General features: G+C 55.2%; 5 protein-coding genes across 5 annotated transcripts; 2 read left to right on the top strand and 3 right to left on the bottom strand.

The window, feature by feature from the left end:
- Positions 1-965: 965 nt before the first annotated feature.
- On the top strand, positions 966-3,552 carry COCSUDRAFT_45907 (hypothetical protein; the record flags this gene model as incomplete). The annotated part of the gene is made up of 8 exons (XM_005652031.1): positions 966-991; positions 1,103-1,267; positions 1,415-1,552; positions 1,685-1,763; positions 1,925-2,418; positions 2,644-2,759; positions 2,902-3,035; positions 3,325-3,552. 8 exons carry the CDS (start codon positions 966-968, stop codon positions 3,550-3,552), a joined length of 1,380 nt encoding a protein of 459 aa, XP_005652088.1.
- Positions 3,540-4,967, bottom strand: COCSUDRAFT_32037 (hypothetical protein). The gene has a single exon (XM_005652030.1). The coding sequence runs from the start codon at positions 4,925-4,927 to the stop codon at positions 4,661-4,663; it is 267 nt and encodes an 88-aa protein (XP_005652087.1). The 5' UTR covers positions 4,928-4,967; the 3' UTR covers positions 3,540-4,660.
- A 1,109-nt stretch (positions 4,968-6,076) lies between these two features.
- COCSUDRAFT_55541 (hypothetical protein) lies at positions 6,077-6,934 on the bottom strand (the record flags this gene model as incomplete). Its single annotated transcript, XM_005652029.1, has 4 exons — positions 6,077-6,178; positions 6,344-6,423; positions 6,663-6,807; positions 6,911-6,934. 4 exons carry the CDS (start codon positions 6,932-6,934, stop codon positions 6,077-6,079), a joined length of 351 nt encoding a protein of 116 aa, XP_005652086.1.
- A 176-nt stretch (positions 6,935-7,110) lies between these two features.
- Positions 7,111-8,387, bottom strand: COCSUDRAFT_55540 (hypothetical protein; the record flags this gene model as incomplete). The annotated part of the gene is made up of 3 exons (XM_005652028.1): positions 7,111-7,353; positions 7,735-8,056; positions 8,329-8,387. The coding sequence occupies 3 exons, from the start codon at positions 8,385-8,387 to the stop codon at positions 7,111-7,113; spliced, it is 624 nt and encodes a 207-aa protein (XP_005652085.1).
- Positions 8,388-8,942: 555 nt separating this feature from the next.
- COCSUDRAFT_26789 (endoplasmic reticulum-type calcium-transporting ATPase) lies at positions 8,943-17,402 on the top strand (the record flags this gene model as incomplete). The annotated part of the gene is made up of 17 exons (XM_005652027.1): positions 8,943-9,152; positions 9,271-9,492; positions 9,761-9,964; positions 10,175-10,354; positions 10,607-10,857; positions 11,371-11,477; positions 11,821-11,924; positions 12,233-12,435; positions 12,700-12,898; positions 13,246-13,410; positions 13,776-13,916; positions 14,130-14,282; positions 14,561-14,785; positions 15,122-15,399; positions 15,684-15,852; positions 16,166-16,390; positions 16,621-17,402. 17 exons carry the CDS (start codon positions 8,943-8,945, stop codon positions 16,894-16,896), a joined length of 3,312 nt encoding a protein of 1,103 aa, XP_005652084.1. The 3' UTR covers positions 16,897-17,402.
- Between the last annotated feature and the right edge of the window lie 28 nt (positions 17,403-17,430).

Here is a 17,430-nt window from a genome sequence, read left to right as displayed (position 1 = left end):
CATTGCGAGGTGCAGCAGCCTGTACTGAGTACACTATGAAATGCACTTTTTGCGTTGTAAATGTCACCTGCTAGCGACTCAGTAGCGGCTTGGGCTGATCTCAACTGGCTTGCGCTGTCTCGAGGAGGTTTTACTGGCGGACTCTGCCCTTGTAGAAGGCCAGCAATGAAATTCCAAGCCCCAGTGAATACACCCAAAAGTCCACCCTCGTCTTGCGTGTTCTCATCAGCTCTCATTACGCGTCAAGCAGTGAGCCCCTTTCTCCCATATTTGTAAATTCTCAATTAGACGTGCCTCGATGCACCTACGCATGCACTTCCCTCCGCTTGCTGTGTGGGTCAAGCGTGCCGGCTAGGGCAGTCAGATCGTAAAGCGGAGTCTTCTATGTTTTCCTGGGAGAATCTACAGCTAGGGTATCCTCATAACATCTTGATTTGCTGCGAGATTCTATTTTTGGCATCCTGACGTGATTGATCATCAGACAGTCACATCATACGACCTAGGGCCGGGGCGCAAATCAGTCCAACTGAAAGGAGAGGCAACACTTCTATGTTGCACCAAGCCTGTTGAGAGCCATAGGTACGCTAATGTTCATTTGGGATCTCAATGCCAGATCTTTCGTTGCATAATATAACGGGGTGTTGCTGCACGTTGGCACTCAATTGCTACTCGTCGTTTCTTTCAACTGCAAATTTTCAGCAGTCGAAAGAAGTGCTCAGCACATGCCTGTATCTCACATGACTCACAAATAGGGTAGATGTGTTCCAGCAGATCTCCTCAAGCTTGCATGTACTGACTTCATTTGGGATCCTGTCAGGGCAAGCTGGAGCGTGTGGCGAAGCTTGTCTTGTCCCTGGGACAGTGTTCCACGGACAGCGAACTCTACCGCACCGCTGCCTGCACTTGCAAGGACCTGGTGCCTGGTACTTGTCACATCAGGTGAGGCATTGCCCTAGTGTCACGCCATGGTCCACTCGGGTGCCCAGCTGAAGTGACCCCACTCTTGCTGCAGAAGTTTTCTTGATAGAGTGTAACCTCTTGATTGAAGGGGCTTAATGTTTGTGTAATTGTTCTGAGCGCGTCTGCGTCTTTCTTTGTGCAGCTTTTCTCTCCTCTCAGAGAATGAAGCGCAGCTGCACTATTTTGAGGTCCACTCCGCTAAGGGCAGGAGGCATGGGCACCTGGGCACCTTTCCGGTGCAGAACACAGGGTCAGGCGTCGCGGTCACCCTGAAGCAGCCTGTGCTCACTTCCAAGAATGGCCGAAGGTAGCGCGCCCGTTTATGCATGTCTTTGCGAAATTGTACAGCTCCTAGGTCATTTGCATGTTGCAGATTCTTAGATCTGTAACGAGGGAGCTCAGTAAGATCGGGCAGGAAGAGCATGATCTGACGTGTGGGGTTGTTCTGGGGCAGTGGTCTGAGGAGGCTGGACTGGCAGCACCTGCAGCACATGTGCGGGGCTGGGTCTTGCATATACCTGCCGCTGAAAGTCTCCGACAAAGTGCTGGGGACGCTTAACATTGCCTCTGTCCAGCCAGACGCCTTCAGCGGGTGAGGACAGTCACTGCATTCTCCCTTGCACTCTCGTCCTGCATGGCAGTCGTTTCATGCACGGCAGGCTGAGGAATGTGACTCACAATACGGGATATGGCTTTTGATGCACATTAATTGTGGTATCTGCAGTCTTGTGGATGAGCTGGTGGCTTTTGCTGCTGTGCTTGCGCCTGTGATCGGGCTTCAGCGCCTCAGGAGGGATCTTGTGGTGCGTGAATCTTCCTTCTGCATGGGACCTGTTGGCAATTATCAAGTGATCCTGGTAGGATGTCGGCTATCAACTGCTTGTGATGAGAGGATGCGCTGTGGCAGCGTTCTGGCAGTGGTGTCATTGTAAGGTGTCGCCATGTGAGGGAGTTGTGCGTGCAGGCTGTGGACGACCTGCTGCGGCGGATCCTGCCCGCGCACATTGCAGACTCGCTGCACGAGCTGCGCCAGCCGCTGGTATCCCCAGGCATGCCCAGGGAGGTGACGCAAGCATTAGTAGCCCGCGCCACCGACAGAAATGGCGGCAGCGCGCCCGCGGCTGCCCCGGCCGCCACGCGCATTGCCGCCCCACCGGCAACCGCGCATGCCAAGTCACGCGCTGGGCCGAGCACCCTGCCTCCCCAGAGGAGCACCTGCCAGCCGGCTGCTGTCTCTGTGGCACGGAGTGATAGACCTGCTGCAAGCCAGAGCTGCAGGCCATGCTGGGACGGCAGCATGGAGGGTGAGAGCATCTGCTGTAAGGCGTCGGCGGGCAAGGAAGCGCGGGTGGCAGCGGCTGCACATTGTGTGCTGGACGCGCCGGTGGTGCCTCGCCTGTTCATGGACTTTGCGACGCTTCTACTGACTCTCACACCGCTGCTGGTGCTCATGTCCAGGTACAAACTGCTCACTTTGCAGCGTTTTACTCATTGCGAACAGATCTGCACTGCACCTTGAATCCTGCCACAGACAGCTGATATGTGTCAAATCTATAGCATTTTTTTTTCTGTCATTGTAGGATGTTTTTGGGTTGCAAGGCATGCCTTTGGGTATGTCTTGTTTTAAATGTCGAGCAGGTCTGTGAGCGTTGAAAAATTGACTGTTGTTTGTGTTGCCAGCAGGAGCTGGACGTTTGAGCAGGCCATCCCTGTTGCCACATTGGTTGCAGTGGCGTTGGCTGCCATGCAGATGGGAGGCGTCTTGACTTATGCCAAGCACCGCAATTCGCTGTTGGCAGGTGCTGCTACTTTCCGCTCGTCCCTCCTTACCTCTGAAAGCATGAATGGCAGTCCGTCCAAGATTGTTGTTGCGTAATGAGGGGTTTATGAGGTGAAATTGTCAGGTTGTCAGCTACTCAGGATGCTGTGGGGCATTTTCAGGTTTGCGGCTTGTGCGCACATTGGTCTTTGCTGTTAACATGGCATGGCCTGTGCCCAGTGAGCCCCTGTCATGCGCTGGCCTCTGCATGGATTCTGGGGCCTTCCTGCTCGCCATCCTCTCCTTCAGCGGCCAGGTGAGCTTTGCAGCCCATTTAAGCTCTACTTGGTGAAGATAAATATCCTGACGTTGCACTTGCTTCTGGCTTACCCAACAGGGGGCGCACTTATCGGCTCCTGCTCGCTTCTTGCTCAACAGCTTCTCCTGGAAAAGGAGAAGCAGTATTCCATCAAAGGCACAAGTGATGGAATAATGATTGTGTCTACAATAATATCTATTGGGCATGTATTCAGGCGCACAGCCCAGTCTGTGGGTTTGTGTGGGCGCCCATCAGTAATTCAGGGGTTGTGTCTCTGTCTCTCCAGGTGCCGGCCAGGGTTCATCTCCCTCTGCAGGCCACGTGTATCACGGTGCTGGCGGCCGCGGATGCCGTGGGCTGCGCGCTCGGCCGCACGTCTGTTCAGCTGGCACTTGCGAAGGTGGTGGCCCAGACTGTTCTGGGCGGTGTCCTGCCCTCATTGGTCCTGCTGCACATGGAGCAGGCTGCTGCTCTGGCGCGCCACCGCAGCATTGCCAGGAAGAAGGTGGACTGAATCAGGGCTGCACGTGTGAAGTGAACGCTTAAATTGGCTCACCGGGGGCCATGCAACGCCGTAGGAAGGCGCTGCTGTGATGTGGGGCTGGTGCTTAGGCTGAATTCTAGTTTTATTGGATGGTGGTGAAAGCAGCTGCTGTGTCTTTTGGCCGTCCTGTCCTGTGGAATTGCCAGGGACTAGGAGCGGCCGTGATAAGGGTCCTGTGCTTGGGATTCTCTATTCTGTGCTGGCGTCTGTCCCAGTACGCAGGAGGCTTGTGTGCATAGGGCAGCTTTGACTTTGCATTGTTCCTGCTGCAATATTGTTATATGATTGGGGGGTCAGATGTGTGACTGGATGACAGGTGCTTGCAGGCCCGGTCCCTCTCGAAGTAAAATTGTTCTGATTTACCTGGCTTGTCTGCATGAAGCAGGAATCCTTATTGACAATTCAGGTAGCCAGATTATGGTAGACTGCTCTGGGGTGCCTGCGGCTCTCAGGGAAGGCAGAAGGCAGCGCATCTGTTTTGCAACGATGTGCAAAGGGGCTGCTTGCGCAGCCATATAAGCTGCCCGAACAATGCCTGTTTCGGCCCGATGATCGATGCGATTGGCAGAGACAATTTCAAATTTAGTAATGCATTTGTGATGCTTGTTGTCAGAGAAGAATGCGTGTGCTGGGCAAAAGACTACGGTGGCTATTGAGCGCTGGCACATCAAGGGTCGGTGTGGATATCGCAAGAAGCAAGAATCTGAGGCCACTTCGATGGCCAAAAGCTTCCCATATGCAAGCCGCATGTGCAGGCGGGAGTTATATTGTCCTGAGTGAACATTGCGATTTGGTGAAGAACAGGTGCCTTTGTGGACTCTTGCTCTAATGAGTGGTGCGTTGGTTGCCCACGAATAGGCCTTCATAACCTTTGCAGGAAGCCAGCAGGTGTCAAGGCAGTCATCCTTTGTGACTGGCTGCCCTGACATCACTATAAATGCTGATGGATCCCCTTGGGGCATCAAAAAGTTGCCAAGGCACTCTTAACGGCCGCGGCATGTTCTTTACTTTTCAATTGGATGGCGGCTGTTTCACCAACTGCGCGCCTCAACACAAGCAACTGCTCCTGCAATTATTGCTAGAAAAGGCAAAAGCGTGTTAGCACGATGCCTTCGAGTTTGCGCATGACAGCGCCAAATTGGTGGTCTTCTCTTGGACGTGTTCCACACTGACCAATTTTTATTGACTGACATGTTTTATTGGCCCAGCCATGCTCCCTGTTTTTTGTTTTATTTTGTGATGACGTGAATATGAGAGCACTCTTTGATGTGTCTGAAGGTGAAGCTCCTCTAGAAAATATGCAAGTGTGCACTGGGGGATTTGATGGTGTTGAGCTGTTGTCCATATACGCACTGATCACGATGTTGTAAGTACTTGCAATGCTCAGCGGCCAGATCATATCCAAGTGGGTGCTGCAGCGTGCACTGTCATGACGCCATAATGCATCACATTATAGTGCACGAGCATGATGATTTGCCATGCATAGATATGGGGGATCTAACCTCTTTACCCATCTCTGTCCGGAAAAGGCATTTCTACAGAGCTTGAATCGGGTGTGCAGATGATGTTACAGCCTGCACTCCGACTGGTCAGATCGATCACAGTACTCGACAGCTTGCTCTCTTGATCAGTGTAGCGAAAGAACCCACAAAAATAGGATATCACCCAACAAAGAATCCTGGACACACTTCGGGTGCTATAAAAGAATTCTGGCAGTGCCTCAGAAATCCCCAGACATCTTGCCTCCCTCCAGCACATGCACAAACCACAAAATCTCCAGACTGTAGCACGGACATCATGAAGGAATCAATGCTAGCAAACTTGCCAATAGGACACTTCCCAATAGACCTAATGCACCACAGGTGACCACTCCGGCCGTCAAGGGCAGATGTGCTTCCACACAGCTTGTGGAGGAACAGTGGGCCAAGCACGACACTCTCATCAGGAACTTTCAGTGCGCTTTTTAACACATTTCCCCAGGACGTCAGCGCCTCTAGCAGAATAACAGCTCAGGACCACAACACCGGCACACAATAAGAATTATAGTACATAATCAGAATGGAGGGCAGTGCAGCCCAATTGCAATGCTAAGAACTACCGTATTTCTCTCCCGGTGCTCCAAAATTTTCTTCTCACGTCGCAATAAACTGACCCTCTCCAAGGACGAGTAAGTTGTAGGACCTCTAAACATCAGAGTCAGTTGTAAAACCTCAAAATATCAAAGCTGGGTGCAACATTGCGCCCAATTTGCACGCCCAGCTTTGAAAGCGCCCTGCATAAAGACTCAGAAAAAGAATTCCTGCGGTGGCACGAATGCAGGGCCCGATAATTGTTTACGTCCCCAAAAGAATAAGATCATTGGCCGTCATCTGATCTATGCCTCCTCTCTTCACAGAGCACTGCATCATCCAGAGCTCCACAGAGTGGCCTCAGATTTGCCTTTCTGATCGCTGCTCGTCTTGGTTGAACCCACTCTCTTGCTCACCCTCCCGCCTCACACCTCCCCGGCTGCCGCAGCCAGGTCACAAGCCTTGACAAAGCGGCCCTTGATGTGCGGGCGCCTGTCAGCGTTCAGCTTGCGGGCAGTGTACCGGACCTGCGCGCCAGAGACACACTCCCACATGTCAGGTCACGGGGGCATGCTGACAAGTAGTCCCTTGCTGACCAGCGAATTGGCTGAAGCCACGTGGCCTTCCGCACTGAGCAACATGGAAGGCATGGGAACCGGGTGGCAGTGGGACAGGAGGGTATGAGGGTGCACCTTGTGGGTGAAGTGGCGACGCTGTTTCTTGTCCCTGTAGCGCTGCAGGCACTCGCTCCTGTTCAGGGAGCACATGCCATCTGCGCAGCAAGAACGTGTCGGTCAATCTCTGCCGACCTTGGGTATCTGCCGATTTCCATCCCAATCACACTAGCGGGTACAGGTCAATTCCTGGACCGCCACAAGATCAGACAAGATGAGCTGCTCCACAGGTCATTGAATTATCTAAAACCTCACGTGATACACTCACAAACCTAGTCCTACATGCAGTGAAAAGCGCGCGTCACATGTTCATGGCGCCACAAGCAGGGTATCTTACCAGGCACGATCCTGGGCATGTCATCAAGGGACTCATAGCTTGTGATCGTCCTCTTCTCCTCGTCGCTGGATGCAAAGTCGTCCTCTGCCTTCACGTGCATGCGCGGGCGCAGCTGGCGCGTGTTGCACAGGACCGCAGCCTGCACCTGCAACCCCGCACTTGCTGTCAGTCGTGCCAGCTAGCCCTTATGGTACTGCATCATCAGCCATGCCTCTTGAGCATACTTCCGAGGGGTGAAAATGCAGCACCGTCTTTTGCCTATCCGCTTGCATCCTGCAAAACCGGACAACAGGTGTACTTCTTTGATTAACTGCCTTTAAGCACAAGACTGGTGAAATGTGCTTCTCCACCAGTGCCAACTGCCTGGCGTGAATGCTCTAATGCTTTCCTACGCACAGCAGCGCTGGCTTTCAATGAGCCCACAAAGGACCCAGCTGGTGGCCGTGAGTCAGCGGGGAGGGCGTGCCTGGGAGTCGGGGCAGTCGGGGTCGGGCGCGAAGCCGGAGCGGAAGTAGTCGGGGACGCTGCGGCTGCGGGCGGTCCCCATAAGGGGCTCGCGCGGGCTGAGATCAGGCACGCACGCCTCTGTAGACGAGTGCCAGCTGCCCATGCTGGACACCAGGCTGTGCGAGGGGTGCAGCGCCTCCGCATTCCCGCCCTTGACCAGGATCGCCTCTGACTTGACCGTCACCTGCGCAGGCACCGGCACGATCATATTCAAGCAACACAGAATGGGGCTGGGTGTGAAGATCAGATTGCGGCATCGGATCTGCCCTAAAATCTGGCTGGAAACAAAATAAAGCGACAGGATGGAAGGTGGACAATGCAGTGCGCTGACCAAGCAGTGAGATAGGGCAGCCTTGGACTTCATATGCAATGCATGCAGCGTACAAGGCAGTGTCTTGAAGATGGTTCGGTCCAGGAGCAACACAACCTAGGGGTTGGATTTCCAGGGCAGGTCACCCACTTCTGCACTGCATACTGTGCTAGGGAAGGTATGACAGATCTCGGTTTTGGAGGCAAGCGGTGCCAGTGCAAAGTGTTGAATGGGACACTAGGAAGGGGCAGGCACCTGTGCAGGCTGCGCGTTGGAGACGGGCACGAAGACCGAGGCGCTGGAGTTGAAATATGGCATGTGGCACTCGTGGCCCAGGGATGGATAGTGCAGCGTCCGAAGCTCCTCAGATATGTCGGTGGAGTGGCTGATGGAGATCTGGGGGAGCAGTTGCCGCATCCCTATGCTGGACAAGGCCTCCTCCAGGAGGGCCTCCTTGTTATTCTGGTCTTCGTGAGCATCTTCGACGTCGTTGTACGGCTGATACCTGCCCATCAGCGTCACCTCTTCCTCGCTGAAGGTCTCGTCCATGGCCAGGATCTCGTCCATGCACCACGAGCTGCGCCCACACCTCGGCGAGTCAGCCATGTGACTCGGCCCGCCCGTCAGCACCCTCAAAACGGTTGTTGCCTCACAGAAACGCCTAGGTTCCCGGCAAAGATACCTAGGATGCCAACGAGAGGCATCATGCTCGATTTGGCAGCGGATCGATGTGAGGTTCGGGTAGCCGGAGTCGATCATCAATGACTCTGCTGTTCGTAAGCGCCCAAGAAAGGACCTCTTCCTGCCCCCGAGAAAATTTGGAAGTATGTCACGCCAGCCTGTGCGCACCTTCTTTGCCATTCGCAGTAGTCCCGAATGGTGGGGTCCTCGATCTGGCAGTAGTCCATGAGTCCACGATGTCTGCGGGAACAGGCCAGCTGTTAAGCGAGGGCTTTCCCGTCTCTGCCCTGCACGGGCTCCGGATGGCCTTGCAATCGAAACAAGGGTCCCTCCACGATGGTATGTGCACACGACAAGTTCCCCTCACCCTTCTCGCGCGCCCTCACCTGGCTTGGGACGTTTGGGGGCTGGTTGACCACCGCGGGCAGGCGGTTGTGGGGGCGCCGGCTTTAAAGCTGGTAGCCACCGTCACTGTCAGCGATATTCAGCGCTGAGTTCCACGGAAACTGCTGCTGCTGGACCTCTTCCCTCTTCTGCTTTCGCTTTATGTTATCCAAAGTAAAGAGAAAGCCTCGACAAAGTGCGCGACACGATAGCCTTCGGGAGCAGTTCAGCGGCGTTTTTTGCGCTTTCCACGGCTTCAACATCAGTAGCCTGAATAGGAAATACAACTCCTTCAGGGTGGAATTTCTGGAGGGTGTTTGCTTAGGGCAAGCCTTGCAGCTTTGGGCACGGAGAGATCTCATTACAAATGAGGCTCGCAATCCGGCAGAGCTCGTGAGATGGCCAGGGAGATCGTTGGGCAGTACCCAGCGTGGGTTCGGAGCCCGGAGGAGACCGCGGCACACTATGGTGTGGATGTTGATGGGGGCCTCACGACCAAACAAGTGGAGCAGCAGAGGGCCAAATTCGGTTCGAATGAGCTGGAAAAGCCGGCCGGCAAGCCTCTGTGGAAGCTTGTGCTTGAACAATTTGACGACATGCTCGTCAAGGTGTGAGCAGCCCTGCGGCATAACCACTGAGACGTTTATTATTCCAGATGTGTCAAAGTGCTTCTGCATGCCTGGAACACGGCGTGAGGCCTCATTTGAGAGACTCGCTATTATGCAGGTGCTCCTACTGGCGGCGGTAGTCTCATTCTTGCTGGCCCTCTTCGAAGAGGGCAGCGGTGAGGAGGGGATCAGGGCCTTCATAGAGCCTGCAGTGATACTCCTGATCCTGATCCTGAATGCCATCGTCGGCGTTTGGCAGGAGTCGAATGCAGAGGCCGCATTGGATGCCCTGAAGGATTCCCTGTCTGAGACCGCCACAGTTCTGCGTGATGGCCAACTGGTAATCCCTGCTCCATCTGCCTGCACTTGACTTTGGCAGCGCAGCAATCGATAGTAGAATTGCTCAATGAAACCTACAATTTTGATCTCAGCTTAGTGGATAGCGAGAATGTTTCCTTCTGCTAGGAGGATATTTGGGACAAGTTTTAGCCTGGTAAAGGGAGATCTGAGTCATGAGCAGCCATGCAGCTGTGCTGCAGTGGCACAAATGTGCTCGGGAGCTATAGCATGTCAAACATAGCGGTTTGAGTGTGATCATGTGCGGGCAGGTGTCGGAGCTGCCATCCAGAGAGCTGGTGCCCGGGGATGTGGTGGAGCTGCATGTGGGGGATCGCGTGCCGGCAGACATCCGCGTGATCGCGCTGAAGACGGCCACGCTGCGCGCCGAGCAGGCCTCGCTGACCGGGGAGTCTGTTGCCGTGCTCAAGGCGGTGGGCGCCGTCTCAGAGGAGGGCTGCGAGCTCCAGGCCAAGGTCAGATACCTCACTAGTAGTCTCTGTCTTCAGCGGGCCCTTCACATTGCTTCAGACTATACATCTCATCACACGATTGAAATGGGTTCAACACACTATTTAAGTTTGGTCTCCAGGCGTGCATGTGCATCCTTGCCTTTAGCTGAGACAGGTACGTTTACGCTAATGAGCAGGCGCGGCAGGGACTGATGTAGTGTAAATGTCCTGCAGGAGTGCATGCTGTTTGCGGGGACGGCGGTGGCGAACGGGACATGCCGGGGGATCGTGAATGCGATTGGGATGTCGACGGAGGTGGGGGCGATCCAGCAGCAGATCACGGATGCGGCTGCGGAGGAGGAGGACACGCCCCTCAAGAAGAAGCTGGACATATTTGGGGAGCGCCTGGCGCAGGTGCAGCTGTCAACTTGAGAGCAAGCCATTGCTGCTTTTACAGCCGGCACTTCATCAGAAATCTGAATATGTTTCTAACGCCCATGCCAGGTTCCTTGAACATCCCTGACAGCATGAATTGCAAGGGTCATTTGCTGACTTTAAGAGACCATCCGCAAGCCTCCAGTGCGGCAGGCCCTGCAATGCATGGCGTTGCTGCTGCATGTGCAAGTGTGCTTCTGGGTGCTGATCAGCATCCGTCGCTGCGCGCAGGTCATCTTTGCCATCTGCGTGCTGGTGTGGGTGATCAATTACCACCACTTCCTGTCCTGGGACACCCTCAAGGGCTCCTCCTGGATCCCCGACCCCAGCACCGTCAAGTTCTCCCTCAACAACTGCATCTACTACTTCAAGATCGCCGTCGCGCTCGCCGTGGCCGCCATCCCTGAGGGCCTCCCGGCAGTCATCACCACCTGCCTCGCTCTGGGCACGCGAAAAATGGCCAAGCGCAACGCCATCGTGAGGTGTGCTACTCAACTGAGCTTGGAGGCCGGGGGGGGCTGGGCGGTGATGAGAAAACATTGTTCTATCTCTGAGGTCTCCCTCTGAAGAACTACCAATTCGACGCTTTCTGAGCCCCGTCCCTCTGCCAGTATACTTCCTTGCTTGGAGTGCCGCGCGAGACTGCAACCAGGGAATTGTGCTTTTTTGCAAACGCATTGACCCCAATAGTTCGTCGCCATGCGCCTGTCATGAACCTGTTGGGCAGTGATGAGAAAACATTGTTCTATCTCTGAGGTCTCCCTCTGAAGAACTACCAATTCGACGCTTTCTGAGCCCCTTCCGCCTTGTGTACTTCCTTGCTGTAATTGCCGTGCCAGCATGCAACCAGGGAAATGTGCTTTCTTGTAGCTGCGTTGACCCCATTTCGGTACCTTTTTGCGACGCGCCTGTCCGGAACCTTTTGATGCCTTCAACGGTTTGCAGTCGCTGGCGCAAGGGCATGGGAGCATGCTGAGGTCTGGTGTGCTTTGCAGGAAGCTGCCATCGGTGGAGACGCTTGGGTGCACAACTGTGATCTGTTCAGACAAGACGGGCACTCTGACCACCAACCAGATGTCCGTAGTGCAGCTCATTGCAACAGGTGTAAAGTCATCCTCCTCCTGAATTCACACTGCACTGAAATGCACAGTCTATCCAAATGGCATTGTTGCCTCTCTTGGTGATGCTGGCAGTGGTCTCTTACTACTGCCGTGCAGTGCGCCTTGGCATTCGATTTTTGTCGACATGATGGCGGGGGCACCCCCTGATGAAGACTATTAGGAGCTGGTTCACAACATTTTACAGATATTACAGGACTCAAGTCCCTGCCTACAAGCCCTATGTGACGCAAGCCCTCTGGAGAGCGGAGGAGAGAACATTTGTGTATCACCGTTATGAGGCGAGCAAGGCAGGCTATCTGTGCTGACTGGGCATGCCTGCACCAGGATCTTCCGAGTCGGAAATGCGGCATATAACGGTGGAGGGAACCTCCTTCAATCCCGGCGCAGGAGGAGTGGTAGGAGTGAAGTCCCTAGATCGCAATCTAGAGGTGCGTGCTGACACCCCCTGAGGACATTCCCTAAGCTCAACGTCTCCAAGCTGGTCCTTCCTCACCCAGCGCTGGGAAGCCCTTGTGCAATTCTCATTCTCAGAGGATCCTTTCTCATAACGCCACACAGTTTAACAGTGGACTGTCCCTTGGCGCTGTTCATTTGATACAATATCACCCTCACGGTAATCAGTATTGAATATGTGTCCTCTCTGTCCAATGTTCACCTCAAACCTCAGTTCGGTCTGTGGTTGTTTTCCTGGCCTGGCCATGCACGCTATAAGTACCCCCTGTCGTGTGCCCGGCAGGCGATAGCAGAGGTGTGTGCGGTGTGCAACGAGGCGCGGCTGGAGTGCAAGGAGGGAGTATTCAAGGCGGCGGGCGCGCCCACAGAGGCGGCGCTGGTGGTTCTGGCGGAGAAGCTCGGCATTCCACACGCGCAGCAGTCCGCGGCCATCGCCGCCGCTCGGCGCTCCGACCCGGATGCCAACGCCGACGGTGTGCAACGCTGGTACAATATCAAGTGAGTTCCCCTCTCCCCATCCACTCTCTGATATGGGCCACAATCTTTGCCCCAATTTGGGTGTCAAAATGCTTGTCGGCCAGTGGCAGTTGCCTGACAGGCTTCTATTGCAGCTGTTCCGACATATTGGCATGTCTGATGACTCTCTCCTGAAGCTAGAGGTGTGGCACATCTTGTAAGCTGTGGGTCCAATGTTGGTTTAATGCCATGTTTGAGCCATGCACGTTTTCCGAAATTGATATTGACTGTCAGTGGCTGGTGCTGCAGGTGGAGGAAGCTGGCGACGCTGGAATTTGACAGGAATAGGAAATCCATGAGCGTGATCTGCGCTCCCCCTAGCGCGACGCCTGCCAGCTCCGGCGTGCAGACGCGGCGCACCCTGCGCGCCTCCGGCGGCAACGTGCTCCTGGTCAAGGGCGCCGCAGAGAGCCTCCTGGAGAGGAGCACGCAGGTGCAGCACCTGCTTTCCCCTTCCCTGCTCCCTGTCACCAACATGAGTTTTATAGCATACTGTATTGGAGATCCTCCCACGCAGGAGCGCCACACACTGCGCTGTGCTTTCTGTGCGTTGTGCTTTCTGTGCTCCGCATCGCGTGCTTTGCAGGAGGCCACTGCAGGACTGCATATTAGGATATTAGCAAGTGTAATTAGAAATTAGATCAATTAGAACAAATTCTGTACAATATACATGTATCACTGGCGTGCTTGTGGATCTCGGCTCTGACAGGGAACGCATGTAACAATAGAAAACGTGGTTATCAGACCTGGATTGCTGATGCTGGGGGCTATTTGTCATAGGTGCTGTTGGAGGATGGGAGCGTGGTGGCGCTGACAGAGGCGGCCAAGAGGGAGATAATGGCGGCCGTGGATGCGATGGCCGCGCGCGCCCTGCGTTGCCTCGCCTTTGCGCAGAAGACCGACCTGGGCGACTTCTCCTCCTACGACGGCGAAACCAGCCACCCGGTCAGCCCCCCCTCCCGCCTGCCCTGGTTGCTCTGCTTTTTCCGCTGGGAAGCTGGCTTATCTTGTTAAGAGATGTGTGCTTGTTAACTGGGAAGCTGTGCCCACGCCGTGGCTACTTGTGTGTCTCAAGCAGCTCTGCACCCGTCAATTTCTCCATGCCTCTGCGCTCGTATAGGAGTGAATTCTCTGTGCTTCTGCAATGGTGCAGCAGCATAATTCTTGTCGTGCTTCTGCAGTGGTGCAGCAGTGTGAACTGCTTTGTGCTTCTGCAATGGTGCAGGAATGTGATTTTCTTTTTGGGATTGTGCGGTAGTGCAGCAATGTGATGTAGGTCTGAATAGGTGTCGGTGCGCTGTGTGGTGCAGGCGCACAGCCAGCTGCTGGATCCGGCGAACTACGCTGGGCTGGAGTCGGGCCTGACCTGGCTGGGAGTGGCCGGCCTCATAGACCCGCCCAGGCCCGAGGTCAAGGGCGCCATAGAGGACTGCATGCGCGCGGGCATCAGGGTGCGCCCATCTGGGATTTTGTTCTTGTCCTTACAGTCTTGGATGGGGTGTTTGGCCACAGGAATTATCTGCACTGCCTTGAACAGCGTTGAGGAGTTATGTGCAGGTCCCCCCTGTTCTCCAATAGTGTTGCGAGCTGCTCTAGAACCATGCGCATGCTTTTGAACAAAGTCTTGGGCGTTGCTGACTGCTGAGTTCCCTGCGCCTTGGCAGGTGGTGGTGATCACGGGCGACAACAAGCTGACGGCGGAGGCGATCTGCCGCAAGATCGGCGTGTTTGGGGTGGAGGGCAACCTGGACGACAAGTCCCTCACCGGCAGGCAGTTTGTGGAGCTGCCCCTCGACCAGCGACGCGCCATCCTCGACGTGAGCCCCAACCCCCTCTCTTTGCTATCTATCCCTTTCCGCTCCTTGTGGCAGGCTACCCTTGCAAGCGAAGTGCATGCACCACATTCCTTGTCTAGAAACCGGGGAGGTCTGCAGGCGGTGGGATGCGCAGAAGATCTGCCGTGAAGTGTCCAGGACAAAATTCGCAAGAAGTGCAAGGCCTTGGCTTACTGACTTGCCTACCGTGGATTGGCTACGTCGATTTTGGCATATCACGGTGAGTTCGTCAGCTGAGGGTGTAACCTCGCATGGTGCAGGGCGAGGGCGGGCGGTGTTTCAGCCGGGCGGAGCCGCGGCACAAGCAGGACATAGTGCGGCTGCTGAGGGAGATGGGCCAGGTGGTGGCCATGACTGGGGACGGCGTCAACGACGCCCCCGCGCTCAAGCTGGCCGATATCGGCGTCGCCATGGGCATCGCGGGCACCGAGGTCGCCAAGGAGGCCTCCGACATGGTCCTCGCCGACGACAACTTCTCCACCATCGTGCGCCGCCCCCTCTCTCTGCTCTCTTTGTCTCCCACTGGCTGTGCTCGCCTCCTCTGCCGTTGGCTGGCACAGCTTTCAAAACCGGCTCAATGGCAGGCATTGAGACGGTTTGGTAGAGTTGTCCTCTGAGGGCGGGCGAGGCTGATGAGCGGTGGCTGATATGACATGCATGGGGGCTGATAGAGACAAGCTCGGCTCTAACTTTTGCTAAGGCCACCGCATCAGCTTTCCTGCAGGCTTGGTTATAACAGCTTTGGGAGCCACAGAGGCAAATTTGTGAAATTGCCTACAGAAGCACAGAATGTCTGACACGGGCAATCTCTTGCCGCGCAGGTGGCTGCGGTGGAGGAGGGGCGCGCGATATACAACAACATGAAGGCCTTCATCCGCTACATGATATCCTCCAACATCGGCGAGGTGGCCTCCATCTTCCTGACGGCCGCGCTGGGCCTGCCCGAGAACCTCATCCCCGTGCAGCTGCTGTGGGTCAACCTGGTGACCGACGGCCCGCCCGCCACCGCGCTCGGCTTCAACCCGCCGGACGTGGACATCATGCAGAAGCCGCCGCGCAAGGCCACCGAGGAGCTCGTCACCCCCTGGCTCTTCTTCAGGTGACGCTTGTTTCTGCATGACATGGCAACACAGGCACAAAGCCGGAAACTCATTGCTGGTAGCGCAAAGGGGCTGACGCATTACCAATGCAAGTGGACCCGTCTCATTCCTGACCTGGCCTGCTTTTTCAAATCAAGTTGTGTGGCAAAGTGGTGCAGATGGGATGCTCTCTCGTAACCATGCGATCTGGGTTGGACGGACCTCATGCTTAATGGGTAGGGTCAGCATGACGAAAATAGAGAGCAGCGCATTGGGTGTGCTCATGTGGTGGCTGCTGTGGCAGGTGGATGCTGGTGGGCGCCTATGTTGGCTTTGCCACGGTGGGCGTCTTCTGCGCCTGGTACATGTACGACAGCTTCCTGGGCATCGACCTGAGCGGCGACGGCCACTCCACCGTCACCTGGCACCAGCTGCGCAACTGGGAGTCCTGCCACACCTGGCCAGACTTCAAGGTGCTCCTGCTGCCCGCTCCCTGACAGGTCCTCAATTATCTGAAGATGCCAAGCTTCTTGTTTCTGCAATATTTAAAGATGCCACGTTGTGTTTTTGAATTGTTCGAAGATGCCATGCTGCTTGTCTTACATCGTTTATCCAGACCAGCATATCAGCACCCTGCCCACCTCCACAGAAGGCCATGTCTGGCCTGCAGTCAGCAGCGGGCCACACTTCCAGCTGAGTGAGAAAGTGCTCCGAAATGAAGGTGCCAAATTTGGACGATTTTATCAGTATGAAAGGGGTGTGGTGTGAGCGTGTCGGCTGGTGCAGGCGACGCCGTACCTGGCGGGCGGGCGCGTGGTGAACTTTGCAGAGCCGTGCGACTACTTCCGCGAGGGCAAGGCCAAGGCGAGCACGCTGTCGCTCTCCGTCCTGGTCGCCATCGAAATGTTCAACGCCCTCAATGCCCTCTCAGAGGCACGCCACTCCCTCCACTGCTCACACTTACACCTGGAACAGTTGTTTCACCAATCATTGGGCCGTTGCTGTGATTGCGTGCATGTAACGCAGTCGGTGGTGTCCTTTTTCTCCTTTGTCACCAACCATAAAGATGACTGATTGTAGGGGTGTCCTTTTGCTCCCTTGTCAGCCACCGGATTGCTGCAGCTGGTTGCATGCGCGGCCGGTGGCAATTGTCAGCTCAGTGTGGCCCTCTGCATAGGCGCTGCATGCAACATCAGCCGATTGACTAATGGGTTTTCTAACGGCAAGTGGGGTGTGCGCAGGACAACTCGCTGCTGCAGATGCCGCCGTGGTGCAACCCCTGGCTGCTGGTGGCCATGGCGCTCTCCTTTGCCCTGCACTTCCTCATCCTCTACGTGCCAGTGCTCGCCTCGGTCTTCTCCATCGTGCCCCTCTCTCTCAACGAGTGGGCCCTCGTGCTCCTGTTCGCTTCCCCTGTTGTGGTCATCGACGAGGTCCTCAAATTTGTGGGCCGCAACTTTGTCAACCCTCGCACCGAGCTGGTGGCGATCGAGGCGGCCAGGAAAAAGGATGAGTGAGGGCTCGGGCGCTGGAGCATACCAGTGTGCATGCCTAGTGAGGGGCCTCTGCGGAGTTCACCATCTGGGGCTGCTGAAAGATTCCTACTCGAGAGTAGAAATCTTTTTTCATGGAATTCACTTGGGGGCATGAGCGTGACCATTGTTTGGGGTCGAGGAACTCTGGCATTGGCAGCGTTGCATGTCACAGAGGACTTGTGGCTGTGGTGGGGTGGGGACAAAGGCTCCTGTACTGGAGTCAACTGGGACATTCCTTAAAGAGAAATGCCAGCTAGTCTCAATGTCTGATTGTGTATTCTTACGGCTTCTGACCGGTCACCAGACTGACTGGAACAATACCTTCTATTAATGGGTGTGCATCACAGTAACCAGAAATAGAATAATGCCGTAGCGGCACTGACTGATCAGAGCGGAATTCCTTCACTGATCAGGACTTCTGAAGCCGATAGAATATAAATCAATATTGTACTGTGCACTGCATATAGAAGCTGTAAAGGATCCTCTGGAATATTGAGCGCTCAGCACCGGTCATGT

The sequence above is a fragment of the Coccomyxa subellipsoidea genome, assembly GCF_000258705.1.
Source record: "Coccomyxa subellipsoidea C-169, whole genome shotgun sequence".
Lineage (NCBI taxonomy): Eukaryota > Viridiplantae > Chlorophyta > Trebouxiophyceae > Coccomyxaceae > Coccomyxa > Coccomyxa subellipsoidea.
Note: the sequence above shows the minus strand (reverse complement) of the source record. Positions and strands in the feature narration are given on the sequence as shown.

What these genes read in the sequence shown, in the direction of transcription:
- COCSUDRAFT_32037 (XM_005652030.1), bottom strand. Translation starts at nt 4,927, where the DNA reads ATGGACAACAGCTCAACACCATCAAATCCCCCAGTGCACACTTGCATA.